Genomic DNA, 18262 nt, shown 5'->3' with positions numbered 1-18262 from the left:
AAGGACAAGTTTCGGATCGAAACTTTCAATGTTGTCATTGACAAACTTGTGTCCTGTCTCAACCACCGTTTGAATGCATACACACACTTAACTGAGCTAGTTGATGTTCTTTTCATGCATGACAATATGTCCAACAGTGAGCTCACTTTAAAGGCTAACTCACTCGCTGCAGCATATCCTTCAGATCTGAACATGAGCCTGGCAGATGAATTGATACAATACAAATCATTCATAACAGAAAAAGAAAACTGTCCTAGTAAAATGCTCAAAACCATGATAAATTTGAATTTACAGTCAACCTTTCCAAATGTCTACATAGCACTTAGACTTTTTTTGACTGTGCCTATCACAAATTTTGAAGGGGAGCATTCATTCTCCAAACTGGCTCGTATTAAGAATGAACTCAGGATTAGGATGGGCCATTGAATCAGATTTGGTCAGACAGCTTAATTTTGATGAATTAGTGGATGACTTTGCGAGAAAAAAGAGAAGAAAGAAACTTATATAAAATAGGTACTTGTGTTAGGGTTAGTTATTGACAGGTTGTTTAATGTATTAATTTATTTATGTTTTTGGAGGGGGGGGGGGGCGTGCGGGGTGGGGGGTCCCTGGGCAACTCTTTGCCCAGGGGCCCAGACTATCCTTAATCCGTCCTTGCTAATAGCTGAACCCAGAATTCCAGTACAATAGCAATGCTAAGTGTAGTTATTGTTAGCTTAGCAAAAAATGGATGCTTTTTGTTCAAATGTAAAAACATGCCTGAGGAAAATGTTGATATCCTCAATACAGCTGAACACAGAACTGCACTTAGCAATCAGGGCTAAGTGTAATTAGTGATATAATATCTATATGGAGACTTTTTTTAACCAATAAACCAACAGAACCTTGATGTTCTTATTATACCAAATATCTTTTACCTCAGTGCCATACGTGAGCTGAACAATGTCAGTTTACTCACTCCTATGTGGACTTTGTGGCTACTCAGACCACACCTCTGTTATGTTGATTACAGCACACAGACTGCTCACCAGTTGCTACAAACCAGAACTAAAACAGTTAAAGACCGGGCTAGCGGTGGCCTTCTCTGCTCTTCAGTACACTGACTGGGACGTGTTTTTATTTATATAAAAACAGGACAGAAGCTTTTAGGAATCAATAATGAGACCGAGGATTAAGGTTCAATATGTAGATATTTTATTAGCAAACAAGCTATAACAAGCAAAATACATAAATGACACATAAATGACCATAACGATACTAATTCTAGACTGGATAGGTGGCCATTTGCTCAGACTGTAGAAAGTGCTCAAGTATATGAAAACATCAGATTGTACAAAACTGATTGTACAAAGTTATATAAACCAAACAATAAAAATGTGTGAAACACAAGTTATATAAGTAACATCTGTGCCAACATATAAAAATAATAATAAAATTTATTTATAGGCGCCTTTGAAAACACTCAAGGACACCTTACAATACAAAACATCAGTACATAATTAATTACACAGATTAAGGGTAGGCGAGTTTAAAGAAATACGTTTTAAGGCATGTTTTGAAACTAGGGATTGAATCAATGGTGCGAATGTCAGGAGGGAGAGAGTTCCAGAGATGTGGAGCAGAGTAGCTAAAAGCTCTAGCTCCCATATGAGGTAGACCAAAAAGGAGAGAGTTACAATAATCAATTTAAGATGTGACCAGGGCATGAACAAGAACATCAGCACTTCTAGGAGAAAGGAATGGACGTAGATGATTTATGTTACGAAAATGGAAGCAGATCAGATCATTACATCAGGCTCTAAACCTGGTTCTACCCACCATTCACTCCACTACAGATAATCACATTATTTCCCAGTAATAGTTAAACCTAAAGATTTATAATTTCATTATTACTATTTACTTATTAATGTTTACTGTGTAATTAATAGGCAATTATAATTAATTTATTGCTAACCATTTCTCCCCAACACTCACTCACTATGTTTTAAATTTTTATATTTTAGCTTGTTTGGTACAATCTGATGAGTCACACTTGTGTCTAAGTGCTGATAAATGAGCAAAGCAGCTCCAACACTGTGAGCATCATTTCTGTAAAATGTGAATGAGCTAGTGTTTTTTGAGATTACTCTGTCCATTAAAACTCTTTCCACACTGTGAGCACTGATACAGTTTCTCTCCAATGTGAATGCGCTGGTGTGTTTTGAGATGACTCTGTCCATTAAAACTCTTTCCACACTGTGAGCACTGATACGGTTTCTCTCCAGTGTGAATGCGCTGGTGTTTTTTAAAATTACTCTGTACATTAAAACTCTTTCCACACTGTGAGCACTGATACGGTTTCTCTCCAGTGTGAATGCGCTGGTGTATTTTGAGATGACACTGTCTATTAAAACTCTTTCCACACTCTGAGCACTGATACGGTTTTTCTCCAGTGTGAATGCGCTGGTGTATTTTGAGAAGACTCTGTCCATTAAAACTCTTTCCACACTGTGAACACTGATACGGTTTCTCTCCAGTATGAGTGTGCTGGTGTGTTTTGAGATGACTCTGTCCATTAAAACTCTTTCCACACTGTGAGCACTGATACGGTTTCTCTCCAGTGTAAATGCGCTGGTGTTTTTTGAAATTACTCTGTACATTAAAACTCTTTCCACACTGTGAGCACTGATATGGTTTCTCTCCAGTGTGAATGCGCTGGTGTATTTTGAGATGACACTGTCTATTAAAACTCTTTCCACACTCTGAGCACTGATACGGTTTTTATCCAGTGTGAATGCGTTGGTGTATTTTGAGATGACTCTGTCCATTAAAACTCCTTCCACACTGTGAACACTGATATGGTTTCTCTCCAGTGTGAATGCGCTGATGTATTTTGAGATGAGTCTGTCCATTAAAACTCTTTCCACACTGTGAGCACTGATATGGTTTCTCTCCAGTGTGAATGTGCTGGTGTGTTTTGAGATTACTCTGTACATTAAAACTCTTTCCACACTGTAAGCACTGATACGGTTTCTCTCCAGTGTGAATGTGCTGGTGTGTTTTGAGATGACTCTGTCCATTAAAACTCTTTCCACACTGTGAGCACTGATACGGTTTCTCTCCAGTGTGAATGCGCTGGTGTTTTTTAAAATTACTCTGTACATTAAAACTCTTTCCACACTGTGAGCACTGATACGGTTTCTCTCCAGTGTGAATGCGCTGGTGTATTTTGAGATGACACTGTCTATTAAAACTCTTTCCACACTCTGAGCACTGATACGGTTTTTCTCCAGTGTGAATGCGCTGGTGTATTTTGAGATGACTCTGTCCATTAAAACTCTTTCCACACTGTGAACACTGATATGGTTTCTCTCCAGTGTGAATGCGCTGATGTATTTTGAGATGAGTCTGTCCATTAAAACTCTTTTCACACTGTGAGCACTGATACGGTTTCTCTCCAGTATGAGTGTGCTGGTGTGTTTTGAGAGGACTCTGTCCATTAAAACTCTTTCCACACTGTGAGCACTGATACGGTTTCTCTCCAGTGTGAATGCGCTGGTGTTTTCTGAAATTACTCTGTACATTAAAACTCTTTCCACACTGTGAGCACTGATATGGTTTCTCTCCAGTGTGAATGCGCTGGTGTATTTTGAGATGACACTGTCTATTAAAACTCTTTCCACACTCTGAGCACTGATACGGTTTTTCTCCAGTGTGAATGCGTTGGTGTATTTTGAGATGACTCTGTCCATTAAAACTCCTTCCACACTGTGAGCACTGATATGGTTTCTCTCCAGTGTGAATGCGCTGATGTATTTTGAGATGAGTCTGTCCATTAAAACTCTTTCCACACTGTGAGCACTGATACGGTTTCTCTCCAGTGTGAATGTGCTGGTGTGTTTTGAGATGACTCTGTCCATTAAAACTCTTTCCACACTGTGAGCACTGATACGATTTCTCTAAAGTGTGAATGCGCTGGTGTTTTTTGAGATTACTCTGTATATTAAAACTCTTCCCACACTGTGAGCACTGATACGGTTTCTCTCCAGTGTGAATGCGCTGGTGTATTTTGAGATGACTCTGTCTATTAAAATGCTTTTCACACTGTGAGCACTGATACGGTTTCTCTCCAGTGTGAATGCGCTGGTGTCTTTTGAGCACACTCTGGAACCTGAAGCTCTTCCCACACTGTGAGCAGACGTTTCCTTCTTCCTGTGTGGGACTGAGAGAGGTGTTAATGCTGACAGTACCAGAGGACGTTTGCTGATTACTGGAGCTTCTGGTGGGCATCAGATCCTCATGTTCAATCTTAATCTTCACCAGAGTCTCATATTTATCATGGTTGCAGCTCTTGATGTGATTGTGGAGCTGATTTTGGGTTGTAGAGAAACGTGGACACGAGGAGCAGCAGAAATCCTTGTTCAGTTCTGAAGCAGAAAATAATCAAATACATTTATAACATTATAAATAATCAAATACATTTATAACATTATAAATAATCAAATACATTTATAACATTATAAATAATCAAATACATTTATAACATTATAAATAATCAAATACATTTATAATATTATGAATAATAATAAACATTTATAACATTATAAATAATCAAATATATTTATAACATTATAAATAATAAAATACATTTATAACATTATAAATAATCAAATACATTTATAACATTATAAATAATAAATACATTTATAACATTGTAAATAATCAAATACATTTATAACATTATAAATAACCAAAAACATTTATAACATTATAATCAAATACATTTATAACATTATAAATAATCAAATACATTTAAAACATTATAAATAATCAAATACATTTATAACATTATAAATAATCAAATACATTTATAACATTATAAATAATAAATACATTTATAACATTGTAAATAATCAAATACATTTATAACATTATAAATAACCAAAAACATTTATAACATTATAAATAATCAAATACATTTATAACATTATAAATAATCAAATACATTTATAACATTATAAATAATCAAATACATTTATAACATTATAAATAATAAATACATTTATAACATTATAAATATTAAATACTGTTAGTAATTGTTAAACTGAGATCTGATGCTAAAGTCCTGTAACGTGATTCATCCTGCATTCATCATTTCCTGCTCACACTGATCTGCATGAGCACAATACAAGCTTTCACTGTATGATGCTTCATCCCAGGTTCCTCTGATTCTATTCAATCCAAATCTTATTTTACTCAAGATAAAAAATATCTTACTGAGTTCATCTTTATCTTCAGGTTCTTCCTTCTTCACAGGCTTCATCTGGAAACCTCCACACTGTTGGTCCTCTGGGGTGAGGTGTTCCTCAGAGGTGACGTGTTCCACAGGGACTAAAGATCCTTCACCTGAAATTCATCAATATGTGAAGAAGAAACTCAACAACTGGAGGAAACTGAAGGTTGTGGGTTTAGTTACCACAAATAAATACTACTTAGATTTAATCCAGACTGGAAGTATCAGCACTTCTACACAAGACAGTACGGTACAGTACAGGTTCTAATCCCACTATCCACATTCTCTTATTATTTCTACTATACTAACCACACTGTACTGTACTAACATGGCAAATTGCTCCACATTTACTTACAGAAGTAAATTCCATCTTCTTCCTCCTCCTTTTTTATTAGTTTATCTTGGAATCCTTCATTTTGTAGATCTATGGGGGTGACGTGTCCCTCTTCTGCTGACTGCATTATTAAAGATCTGACAGACAGACGGACAGATAGACAAATGTACTTTATTCCCTATTAAAGAGAAATCCAGGAAAATTCTTTTAGACTCGTTAACTGTTTATTTTTAATGCTGTGAGGCTGTAAACAGAGTGAAAATGTTGAAACTATTGTGGGACTGAGCAGCATCAGACAGAAAAGACTTCTAATAGAACTTTTTGGGTTGGTTTCACAGACAGGGATTAAGCCTAGTCCTAGACTACACAGCATTTTGAATGGAGATTCTCTATTTAAAGCTAAATGTAGTCCTGGACTATAAGCCTTAATCCCTGTCTGGGAAACAACCCTTTGAGTTTGGTGGAAGTGGTTTTGTGGCCCAAAGTGAAATGATGAAGTCTGATGTTCTTTACATCTAGTTTCTCATCCACTTCCAATAACAGTGCTGTACTAATACTTTTAACTTTTACTATAAACCTGTAAAATAACCTGTAAACAAAGCTACAAGAACTCGCTGTTTCTATCAAACATTACAAACTGTAAACAAAGCTGAAAATGTGACGCGTTTATATCAAAATGTTAGATTTAATAATGAATAAACTCTGAATCCGTTACAATCGACTGATTCGTCGGTTCAATGAATCGGTTCATCAGTACTGAATCATGTGTGGTGCTAACAGTTAGCGGAGCAGCTAATAGTTTGTGTGTTTAAATAAAACTGGAGTTAAAGCTCCTCAAATCCTCACAGTGATGTTTTATTATAAACTCTAGTTTTATTATTAATTAGAATGTGGTTATAATTAAATATAAGGGTTATAATTAAATACATATTTTACTTACAGATGAGGCTCTACAGTACAAACACAGCAGCTTCTTGTTCTTCTTATGATGTTTAATGGCGGTTGGCAGAACAACTTAAGATGCACCAGCGTCACCAACTGGACTGGAGTTGAACAGCAGCTTAGCAGTAAAACATCTATCAAGCCGATTCTGATGAACGACTCTTTGAAATGAACTAAAAGAACCGAGTCGCTCCTCTAGTATAAGGATAAATAATTAATGAATAAACTTGTTTAATGATGTTAAATCTGATTGGTTCATGGCGTGTATGTTTTAAAGCAGAAACAAACACAGGCACATCTCTGTACAAGAGAGGATTTTTCTGAAACTAAATAAATAAAGTAAATAAATGGAATTTGTTTGTAGATGTGATTCCAGTATACAGTATTTGTTTGGGTTTAGAATGTAACGTGAAAGTAAAGTAATGAGGAACAAGATTACATTTTCCAGGATGTAATGAGTAAAGTAATCCCATTACAATTTTAGTTAAGTAATAACCCAGCTAACACAGAACGTTCCCGTAACGTTAGATTTTGGTTCCCCTATGGTTATTTTTAGGGAACCATCCCATAACGTTATAGTAACGTTCTATTTTCGTTAAAAAAATTAGCGCTGTTCCCAGAACGTTCCGGGAACTATGAAACCTAACGTTCTCTCATGTTTTTATGAAAACTAACAGAGAACGTTATCTAAAAGTTGCCTTAAGGTTTTCTTTCTCATGTGTTTAAAGTAACGTTCCAGTAACGTTCCCGAAAGGTTTTCTTATGATCTTTAAAGTTTTTTGGTAGGAACTTACCAAAAAAACAGCCTTTTGCTTGGGACGGTCCATGTAGATCAACCTTTACTTACAAGTACCAACTATAAAACTATGAAACCTAACGTTCTCTCATGGTTTTATGAGAACTAACAGAGAACGTTAGTTAAAGCTTGTATAAGGTTTTATTTCTTATGTGTATAAAGTATCGTTCCAGTAACGTTCCCGGAAGGTTTCTAAGTTAACCCAGCTAGCACAATCATCTGGCCCAGTTCCCACTTTTCTATCGGCACAGTCGGCCGAGTGTCAGAATCGGCCAGAATCAATGTAACCAGATCCGGCCCAGTTGTTACCACAGCTGGGTTTGGCTGGTGCTCGTAGAAACGCGTGCGCGCCGACGCTGGTTGTCCGGCTGTGGCCCAGCGTCCAGTCTCTGATTCAGCGGCGGCAGAACGAGCGTCACCATAGCAACAGTGCGACGCGAGCCGTTGAAAATGAGGAATCGTTCGTTCGTGTGAGGTAAATAAACATTTAATCTTAACAACTTTTTACTTAGTAAAATGTAAGCAGAAAGTCTATTAATGAGTTTTGGATTAAGATAGAGAGCAATTTGGAAATGGAAACTGTTAGGTAATGTTATCTAGTGAGTTTCAGGTTAACTGGTAGTCTGAACCGAAACACTTCAGGTAACGTTAGCTAAAAGGCTAACAGTTTCTAGCATTAGACAACAGCTGCTAAATAATTAAAGTTCATTGAATACTGTGGATAACGTTAACTTAAAAGCTACAATAAGCAACAAGAACAACAACAACAATAATAGTAATACATTAATAAGCAACAGACGACCTACCATCTCTGACTACATCCACAAGGTGGACCAACAAAGCAGGTGTGTATAATTTAAGAGTGGACAGTGAGTGGACACGGTATTTGAAAACTCCAGCAGCGATGCTGTGTCTGATCCAGTCATATAAGCACAACACACAGTAACACACCACCAACCACGTCAGTGTCACTGCAGTGCTGAGAATGATCCACCACCTAAATAATACTTGCTCTGAGGTGGTCATGTGGAGGTCCTGACTATTGAAGAATAAGGTAAAAGGGGGCTAATAAAGTATGCAGAGTAACTGATGGACGACAGTGGAACTGTAGAGCTACAAAGTGCTTCTATAGATAGATAACTTTATTAATCCCATAGAGAAAGTCAGTAAATGGTTAGTAAACTATATGGTTAGTGGAGCTGATAGAAAAAGAGTATACATACAAGGAGGTGGTTTTAATGTTATGGCTGATCGTATATAATTTTATAACCCAAAGATTGTCCCTTGTATTTTTTGTAGATATTCAAGTGTCCACTACCATCACTGAGCCACATTTGCTTATTCACCTCTCATACATGAGTAAAAACTATGAACACTACTCTGCAGCATCTAACAGCCGGTGTAGATCATCAGCCAAGGTCACAAGATCCAGCAAGAAGGTTCTGGGTTCGATCCCCAGGTGGGGCGGTCTGGGTCATTTCTGTGTTGTTTGCATGTTCTCCCCATGTCCGCATAGGTTTCATCCGGGTGTTCCGGGTCCATCCCACAGTCCAAAGATATGCAAGTGAGGTGAATTGGAGACACTAAATTGTTCATGACTGTGTTTGATATAACCTTGAGAACTGATGAATCTTGTGTTATGAGTAACTACCGTTCCTGTCATGAATGTAAACAAAGTGTAAAACATGAGGTTAAAATCCTAATAAACAAACAAACAGTACTTCTTTATATTGTATATATATATACAGTGTATCACAAAAGTGAGTACACCCCTCACATTTCTGCAAACATTTCATTATAGCTTTTCATGGGACAACACTATAGACATGAAACTTGGATATAACTTCGAGTAGTCAGTGTACAGCTTGTATAGCAGTGTAGATTTACTGTCTTCTGAAAATAACTCAACACACAGCCATTAATGTCTAAATAGCTGGCAACATAAGTGAGTACACCCTACAGTGAACATGTCCAAATTGTGCCCAAATGTGTCGTTGTCCCTCCCTGGTGTCATGTGTCAAGGTCCCAGGTGTAAATGGGGAGCAGGGCTGTTAAATTTTGTGTTTTGGGTACAATTCTCTCATACTGGCCACTGGATATTCAACATGGCACCTCATGGCAAAGAACTCTCTGAGGATGTGAGAAATAGAATTGTTGCTCTCCACAAAGATGGCCTGGACTATAAGAAGATTGCTAACACCCTGAAACTGAGCTACAGCATGGTGGCCAAAATCATACAGCGGTTTTCCAGGACATGTTCCACTCTGAACAGGTTTTGCCAGGGTCGACCAAAGAAGTTGAGTTCACGTGTTCGGCGTCATATCCAGAGGTTGGCTTTAAAAAATAGACACATGAGTGCTGCCAGCATTGCTGCAGAGGTTGAAGACGTGGGAGGTCGGCCTGTCAGTGCTCAGACCATACACCGCACACTGCATCAACTCGGTCTGCATGGTCGTCATCCCAGAAGGAAGCTGACGCACAAGAAAGCCCGCAAACAGTTTGCTGAAGACAAGCAGTCCAAGAACATGGATTACTGGAATGCCCTGTGGTCTGACGAGACCAAGATAAACTTGTTTGGCTCAGATGGTGTCCAGCATGTGTGGCGGCGCCCTGGTGAGAAGTACCAAGACAACTGTATCTTGCCTACAGTCGAGCATGGTGGTGGTAGCATCATGGTCTTGGGCTGCATGAGTGTTGCTGGCACTGGGGAGCTGCAGTTCATTGAGGGAAACATGAATTCCAACATGTACTGTGACATTCTGAAACAGAGCATGATCCCCTCCCTTCGAAAACTGGGCCTCATGGCAGTTTTCCAACAGGATAACGACCCCAAACACAACCTCCAAGATGACAACTGCCTTGCTGAGGAAGCTGAAGGTAAAGGTGATGGACTAAACCCAATTGAGCACCTGTGGCGCATCCTCAAGTGGAAGGTGGAGGAGTTCAAGGTGTCTAACATCCACCAGCTCCGTGATGTCATCATGGAGGAGTGGAAGAGGATTCCAGTAGCAACCTGTGCAGCTCTGGTGAATTCCATGCCCAGGAGGGTTAAGGCAGTGCTGGATAATAATGGTGGTCACACAAAATATTGACACTTTGGGCACAATTTGGACATGTTCACTGTGGGGTGTACTCACTTATGTTGCAGCTATTTAGACATTAATGGCTGTGTGTTGAGTTATTTTCAGAAGACAGTAAATCTACACTGCTATACAAGTTGTACACTGACTACTCTAAGTTATATCCAAGTTTTATTTCTATAGTGTTGTCCCATGAAAAGATATAACAAAATATTTGCAGAAATGTGAGGGGTGTACTCACTTTCGTGATACACTGTTTATATGGGAATATGAGTTTTTTAGCCATATCGCCCAGCCCTACTGGAAGTGATGCTTAATTTAATGGACATTTAATAACATTTGTACCTTAAATTTCCTGAGTGTCTGCAAAACAAAAGTGTTCTTTTGTATCGCGAGTGATATTTTTTAAAGGCCATATTGCCCACCCCTAGTGTTGTGTGCATACTGCACACTTCTGTACTGAAAGCGCTGCGTACTTCCTCCAATCTAGTACAGACTCTGTTAGTATGCAACTCTGGATGCAGCTAATGTTTCTCTCCAGTGTGAATGCCCTGGTGTCTTTTAAGAGCACTCTTTGTATTAAAGCTCTTCCCACATTGTGAGCACTGATACGGTTTCTCTCCACTGTGAATGCGCTGGTGGATTTTGAGCTCACTCTGTCTAGTAAAACTCTTTTCACATTGTGAGCACTGATACGGTTTCTCTCCAGTGTGAATGCGCTGGTGGATTTTGATATGACTCTTTTGATTAAAACTCTTCCCACACTGTGAGCACTGATATGGTTTCTCTCCAGTGTGAATGCGCTGGTGTATTTTAACCACACTCTTTGTATTAAAACTCTTTCCACACTGTGAACACTGATACGGTTTCTCTCCAGTGTGAATGCGCTGGTGGGTTATGAGATCACTCTTTGTAATAAAACCCTTACCACACTGTGAGCACTGAAACGTTTTCTCTCCAGTGTGAATGTGCTGGTGTCTTTTGAGATTACTCTGTTGATTAAAACTCTTTCCACACTGTGAACACTGATATGGTTTCTCTCCAGAGTGAATGTGCTGGTGTTTTTTCAAATCACTCTTTGTATTAAAACCCCTCCCACACTGTGAGCACTGATATGGTTTCTCTCCACTGTGAATGTGCTGGTGTGTTTTGAAATGAGTCTGTTGATTAAAACTTTTCCCACAGAGTGAGCACTGATACGGTTTCTCTCCAGTGTGAATGCGCTGGTGTATTTTGAGCTCACACTTTGTATTAAAACTCTTTCCACATTGTGAGCACTGATATGGTTTCTCTCCAGTGTGAATGCGCTGGTGTGTTTTGAGCTTACTCTGTGTATTAAAACGCTTCCCACACTGTGAGCACTGATATGGTTTTTCGCCAGTGTGAATGCGCTGGTGTTTTTTTAGATCACTCTGTCTATTAAAACGTTTCCCACACTGTGAGCACTGATATGGTTTCTCTCCAGTGTGAATGCGCTGGTGTATTTTGAGCTCACTCTGTCTAAGAAAACTCTTCCCACATTGTGAGCACTGATACGGTTGCTCTGCAGTGTGAATGCGCTGGTGTTTTTTAAGATCACCCTGTGTAATAAAACTCTTTTCACACTGTGAGCACTGATATGGTTTCTCTCCTGTGTGAATGCGCTGGTGTATTTTGAGATGACACTGGAACCTGAACCTCTTTCCACACTGTGAGCACTGATATGGTTTCTCTTCAGTGTGAATGCGCTGGTGTATTTTGAGATGACACTGGAACTTGAAGCTCTTCCCACACTGTGAGCAGACGTTTCCTTCTTCCTGTGTGGGACTGAGAGAGGTGTTAATGCAGACAGTACCAGCGGACGTTTGCTGATTACTGGAGCTTCTGGTGGGCGTCAGATCCTCATGTTCAGTCTTAATCTTCACCAGAGTCTCATATTTATCATGGTTGCAGCTCTTGATGTGATTGTGGAGCTGATTTTGGGTTGTAGAGGAACGTGGACACGAGGAGCAGCAGAAATCCTTGTTCAGTTCTGAAGCACAAAATAATTAAATACATTTATAACATTATAAATAATCAAATACATTTATAACATTATAAATAATCAAATACATTTATAATATTATAAATAATCAAATATATTTATAATATTATAAATAATCAAATACGTTTATAACATTATAAATAATCAAATACATTTATAATATTATAAATAATCAAATACATTTATAACATTATAAATAATCAAATACATTTATAACATTATAAATAATCAAATACATTTAAAACATTATAAATAATCAAATACATTTATAACATTATAAATAATTAAATAAATTTATAACATTATAAATAATCAAATACATTTATAATATTATAAATAATCAAATACATTTATAACATTGTAAATAATCAAATACATTTATAACATTATAAATAATCAAATACATTTATAACATTATAAATAATCAAATACATTTATAACATTATAAATAATCAAATACATTAATAACATTATAAATAATCAAATACATTTATAACATTATAAATAATCAATTACATTTATAACATTATAAATAATCAAATACATTTATAAAATTATAAATAATCAAATACATTTATAACATTATAAATAATAAAAGCTGTTAGTAATTGTTAAACTGAGATCTGATGCTAAAGTCCTGTAACGTGATTCATCCTGCATTCATCATTTCCTGCTCACACTGATCTGCATGAGCACAATACAAGCTTTCACTGTATGATGCTTCATCCCAGGTTCCTCTGATTCTATTCAATCCAAATCTTATTTTACTCAAGATAAAAAATATCTTACTGAGTTCATCTTTATCTTCAGGTTCTTCCTTCTTCACAGGCTTCATCTGGAAACCTCCACACTGTTGGTCCTCTTGGGTGAGGTGTTCCTCAGAGGTGACGTGTTCCACAGGGATTAAAGATCCTTCACCTGAAATTCATCAATATGTGAAGAAGAAACTCAACAACTGGAGGAAACTGAAGGTTGTGGGTTTAGTTACCACAAATAAATACTACTTAGATTTAATCCAGACTGGAAGTATCAGCATTTCTACACAGGACAGTACGGTACAGTACAGGTTCTAATCCCACTATCCACATTCTCTTATTATTTCTACTATACTAACCACACTGTACTGTACTAACATGGCAAACTGCTCCACATTTACTTACAGAAGTAACTTCCATCTTCTTCCTCCTCCTTTTTTATTAGTTTCTCTTGGAATCCTTCATTTTGTAGATCTATGGGGGTGACGTGTCCCTCTTCTGCTGACTGCATTATTAAAAGATCTGACAGGCAGACGGACAGATAGACAAATGTACTTTATTCCCTATTAAAGAGAAATCCAGGAATACTCTTTCAGACTGTTTTAACTGTTTATTTTTAATGCTGTGAGGCTGTAAACAGAGTGAAAATGTTGAAACTATTGTGGGACTGAGCAGCATCAGACAGAAAAGACTTCTAATAGAACTTTTTGGGTTGGTTTCACAGACAGGGATTAAGCCTAGTCCTAGACTACACAGCATTTTGAATGGAGATTCTCTATTTAAAGCTAAATGTAGTCCTGGACTATAAGCCTTAATCCCTGTCTGGGAAACAACCCTTTGAGTTTGGTGGAAGTGGTTTTGTGGCCCAAAGTGAAATGATGAAGTCTGATGTTCTTTACATCTAGTTTCTCATCCACTCCCAATAACAGTGCTGTACTAATACTTTTAACTTTTACTATAAACCTGTAAAACAACCTGTAAACAAAGCTACAAGAACTCGCTGTTTCTATCAAACATTAAAAACTGTAAACAAAGCTGAAAATGTGACGCGTTTATATAAAAATGTGAGATTTAATAATGAATAAACTCTGAATCCGTTACAATCCACTGATTCATCGGTTCAATGAATCGGTTCATCAGTACTGAATCATGTGTGATGCTAACAGTTAGCGGAGCAGCTAATAGTTTGTGTGTTTAAATAAAACTGGAGTTAAAGCTCCTCAAATCCTCACAGTGATGTTTTATTATGAACTCTAGTTTTATTATTAATTAGAATGTGGTTATAATTAAATATAAGGGTTATAATTAAATACATATTTTACTTACAGATGAGGCTCTACAGCACAAACACAGCAGCTTCTTCTTCTTCTTATGATGTTTAATGGCGGTTGGCAGAACAACTTAAGACGCACCAGCGTCACCAACTGGACTGGAGTTGAACAGCAGCTTAGCAGTAAAACATCTCCATTAGCCCTGTATCTCTCAGCTACAGTGTTGGGGGGAACGCGGTACAGTCACGTGATTACTTTTTATCTGTAACGAAGTCATGTAACGCGTTACAGTTACATATTTGTAATGACATTACAGTTACTGTGATGAGTCGTTCGCGAACGAACCGATTCTATTGAACGACTCTTTAAAATGAACTAAAGGAACCGAGTCGCTCCTCTAGTATAAGGACAAATAATTAAGGAATAAACTTGTTTAATGATGTTAAATCTGATTGGTTCATGGCGTGTATGTTTTAAAGCAGAAACAAACACAGGCACAAATCTGCACAAGAGAGGATTTTTTTAAAACTAAATAAATAAAGTAAATAAATGGAATTAGACGAACCGATTCTATTGAACGACTTGAACTAAAGGAACCGAGTCGCTCTTCACAGGAAAAAATGTACTGTAAAGTTTTACAGTAAAACTGTTAAGTTTACAGTTGAACCATAATAGTTAATAGTTCTACTGTCACTTTTACAGTTTGACCATGAGTACAACTGTGAACTCTCATGTTACCATGAAGTACATGGCCACATCTTTCAGTGTTTAATATTATTAATTGTGAAGTTTACAGTTCAACTGTAAACATGATATTGTTGAATTGTGAAATTCAGTCAACTTACAGTTTACAGTTCAACTAAGAATAGTTCATAGTCACCTCTTCTAATGTTTGATGTTTACAGTAATTTACAGTTTAACTATGATCATATAGGTAAATGACAATATACAAATATCAAGACAATAATAATGTATATAATATTTATGTATTATTTAAAGTAGGTATGTGAATGAAGGGTGTAAATGTATGTGTGTGGGGGTAAATTAATTACATGACATGAAAAACATGTAAAAAAGACATTATTTACATCTAAAAAAAATAGATGATTAACAATATTCCAATAAAAAAAGAATACAGCACAGATTTACATATTTATAATATTACAAAAATACAAATAACCTCATGCAGACAGGACAAATATTACATTACATCAATATTACATCAGACAGATGACTTTATAACCTTTTATTCTGCCTGTTCTGCGCAAACCTCTCTTCTACACACATCATGTCAGACATCATGTCAGTCTGGACATCTGGGCATGCGCACATGCGCACTTGATTTGAGACCGTTATCTCAACCAAGCGTCTCGAGCTTGGCGTCAGGTGAACCGCGGAAATACAAATTTAGTCTCAGTTTCAGTGATTTAATTCTCATAAACGAGTCTGTTAAAGTCCGCGCTGTGTATCTGCTTAAAGATAAAGTTCCTGCCACATGTGTTATTGAGTCAGAACTTATTAAAGGACAAGAATCTGACGACGGTAATCTCGTCAACGGTTAAACTGTTTATCTGGAAAGTGAGAAATGGATAAAAAGACGTTGGTGAAGCGGCGCGCGCTAAACCCTGAAGTTCGATGTTAAGTCATTAACTTAAACAGTTTATAATAATACACAATAATATATTTACTATGCCTAAAATGTTATTAAAAATAAATGGCCATTTTAGAAAGCCGAAGATAACACAGGTCTCAGAATTATATGTCTTCAAATGAGTTACTTGGGACGTTACTAAACCATTAGTATAAACAGTCTGTTATCTGACGGTAGTTGATTGTGCTCTTTTTAAATGTGTAGTAATACTTGTAACACGTTAAGACTGGTACAATTACTTAGTTTATAGTGTTGTTACAGTGCTAAACTGCACTATAATAAACCTATCACTTTTTACCATTCTAAGTGTACAGATAATATAAATGCTTTTAATATTTCCTACAAGACAATTCACCTTTTATGTCTTATTTATACACGTCTTAATTAAATGTGAACGTTAACCTGCAAGTTGCTCCTAAAATAGTGGAGGTCCAGCATTTTCTTTGGAATGATGGGTGATATGTGTGCTTTAAATTATTGCTGTGAAACTGGGGCAGTTGATCAAAGTTTATATGATTTATTCAGGAAATGTCTATTAACACACATTTCAGGTTTTCCTACTCTTTCCCTACTCCCTATAAAACCTGGGCACCACCTAAGCCCAAGCCCAGTGACCACACCACGTAAGGTCGCGGGTTCGATCCCCGTACGGGCCACACCCTTCCAACTCAAGGACGGATTAAGGATAGTCTGGGCCCCTGGGCAAAGTCTAAGTGCTATGTAGACATTTGGAAAGGTTGACTGTAAATTCAAATTTATCATGGTTTTGAGCATTTTACTAGGACATTTTTCTTTTTCTGTTATGAATGATTTGTATTGTATCAATTCATCTGCCAGGCTCATGTTCAGATCTGAAGGATATGCTGCAGCGAGTGAGTTAGCCTTTAAAGTGAGCTCACTGTTGGACATATTGTCAGGCATGAAAAGAACATCAAATAGCTCAGTTAAGTGTGTGTATGCATTCAAACGGTGGTTGAGACAGGACACAAGTTTGTCAATGACAACATTGAAAGTTTCGATCCGAAACTTGTCCTTTCCGTTAAATGCTACACCTGGCTCTGCACTATCATCAGACATAATTTTGTGCTTCTTTGTACGCTGGAGGTCATGCCTGTACTCTTGGGAGACAGCAGTGGTGACATTTAAAGCTGCCCCTTCAAACACCTCAAAGTTATTTCTCTGTGCTGCCACAAAGTCTCGTAAAGACAAGAGAAGTTGTGTAGCTGTATATATGTCAATATCATGCTTCTGCAGCTGCAGGCTTGTGGCTTGGAACCTCTGTAGTATTGTGTCCCAGAAGTATGCCATGAAGGCCATCTCCAACGTGTCCAATTTGTCACAGAGTGCAGAGGCTTCACTTCGAGTTACACATTTCTCCTCCATATCTTTAGACATATCATTCAATGCCTCTCTCAGTTGTGCATAATATTTCCAAAGAGCCTTAGTTGACTCAGCTCGTGCGCTCCATCGAGTACCTGACAGTGATTTCAGTGTGAGTTTGATATCAGTATCACGGAAAACCTTTCCCCACCTGTGTGTAGATGATGCACAAAATGTGTACATTGCCTGTACAAAGTCAAAAAAACGTCCAGCTTCTGGGCTACTGTCAACAGCATTGACACCAACTAAATTCAGTGAATGTGCTGCACAGGGGACATAACAAATCAAAGGGTTTCCAAAAGCATGGCTAGGGGCCCCAAAAGCATGGCTAGGGCCCCCAAGAGGCCCTGGGGTCAAAGTCCATAATAGTCAGAGGATCCTTAAAATGGAGGGCCCTCAGAAATAAAAAATATATTGTGTCATAAATGTTGATAGGCATCGCAAAATGTTTTGGGCCAGGGCCCCCCTGGGGCCTCCTGACCTCAAGGGCCCCTGGGCGCTGGCCCCACTGGCCCGGTCAGTAATCCAGCCATGTTCCAACTATTAAAGGTAGCATGACTGAAAGAGAGTCAGGTGAGCATGTGCTGTGTATCAGGACTTTCTAACCTGAGTAATTTAATCACTGTAAGTAAGAATACCACCCTGTTCTTCTGCCATCTTTAATTCTGGCTTCATTTTACCTAATGAATGTGACATGACCTTTATAAATGGTTACAATCAATTTTGTCAATGGCTGCAATCACTGCTGTGTAATTATG

The 18262-nt window shown here is 37.6% G+C and overlaps 1 protein-coding gene and 1 pseudogene across 1 annotated transcript; both read right to left on the bottom strand.

Moving 5' to 3' along the window:
• Positions 1-2160: 2160 nt before the first annotated feature.
• Positions 2161-7766, bottom strand: LOC134326169 (zinc finger protein 850-like; annotated as a pseudogene).
• A 3010-nt stretch (positions 7767-10776) lies between these two features.
• Positions 10777-15805, bottom strand: LOC134326168 (zinc finger protein 271-like). The gene is made up of 2 exons (XM_063008366.1): positions 15744-15805; positions 10777-12134 (listed from the first exon to the last, which is right to left on the bottom strand). Exons 1-2 carry the CDS (start codon positions 15803-15805, stop codon positions 10949-10951), a joined length of 1248 nt encoding a protein of 415 aa, XP_062864436.1. The 3' UTR covers positions 10777-10948.
• Between the last annotated feature and the right edge of the window lie 2457 nt (positions 15806-18262).

This window comes from Trichomycterus rosablanca, chromosome 14 (genome assembly GCF_030014385.1).
Source record: "Trichomycterus rosablanca isolate fTriRos1 chromosome 14, fTriRos1.hap1, whole genome shotgun sequence".
Classification (NCBI taxonomy): Eukaryota; Metazoa; Chordata; class Actinopteri; order Siluriformes; family Trichomycteridae; genus Trichomycterus; species Trichomycterus rosablanca.
Note: the sequence above shows the minus strand (reverse complement) of the source record. Positions and strands in the feature narration are given on the sequence as shown.

Bases quoted from the DNA above. Each gene is read 5' to 3' on its own strand.
- LOC134326168 (XM_063008366.1), bottom strand. From the start codon at position 15,805: ATGTGCGCATGCCCAGATGTCCAGACTGACATGATGTCTGACATGATG. The intron at 12,135-15,743 runs GTTTGCGCAGAA...TCACACTGAAGA, and splicing joins ATGATGTGTGTAGAAGAGAG to GAAACCATATCAGTGCTCAC.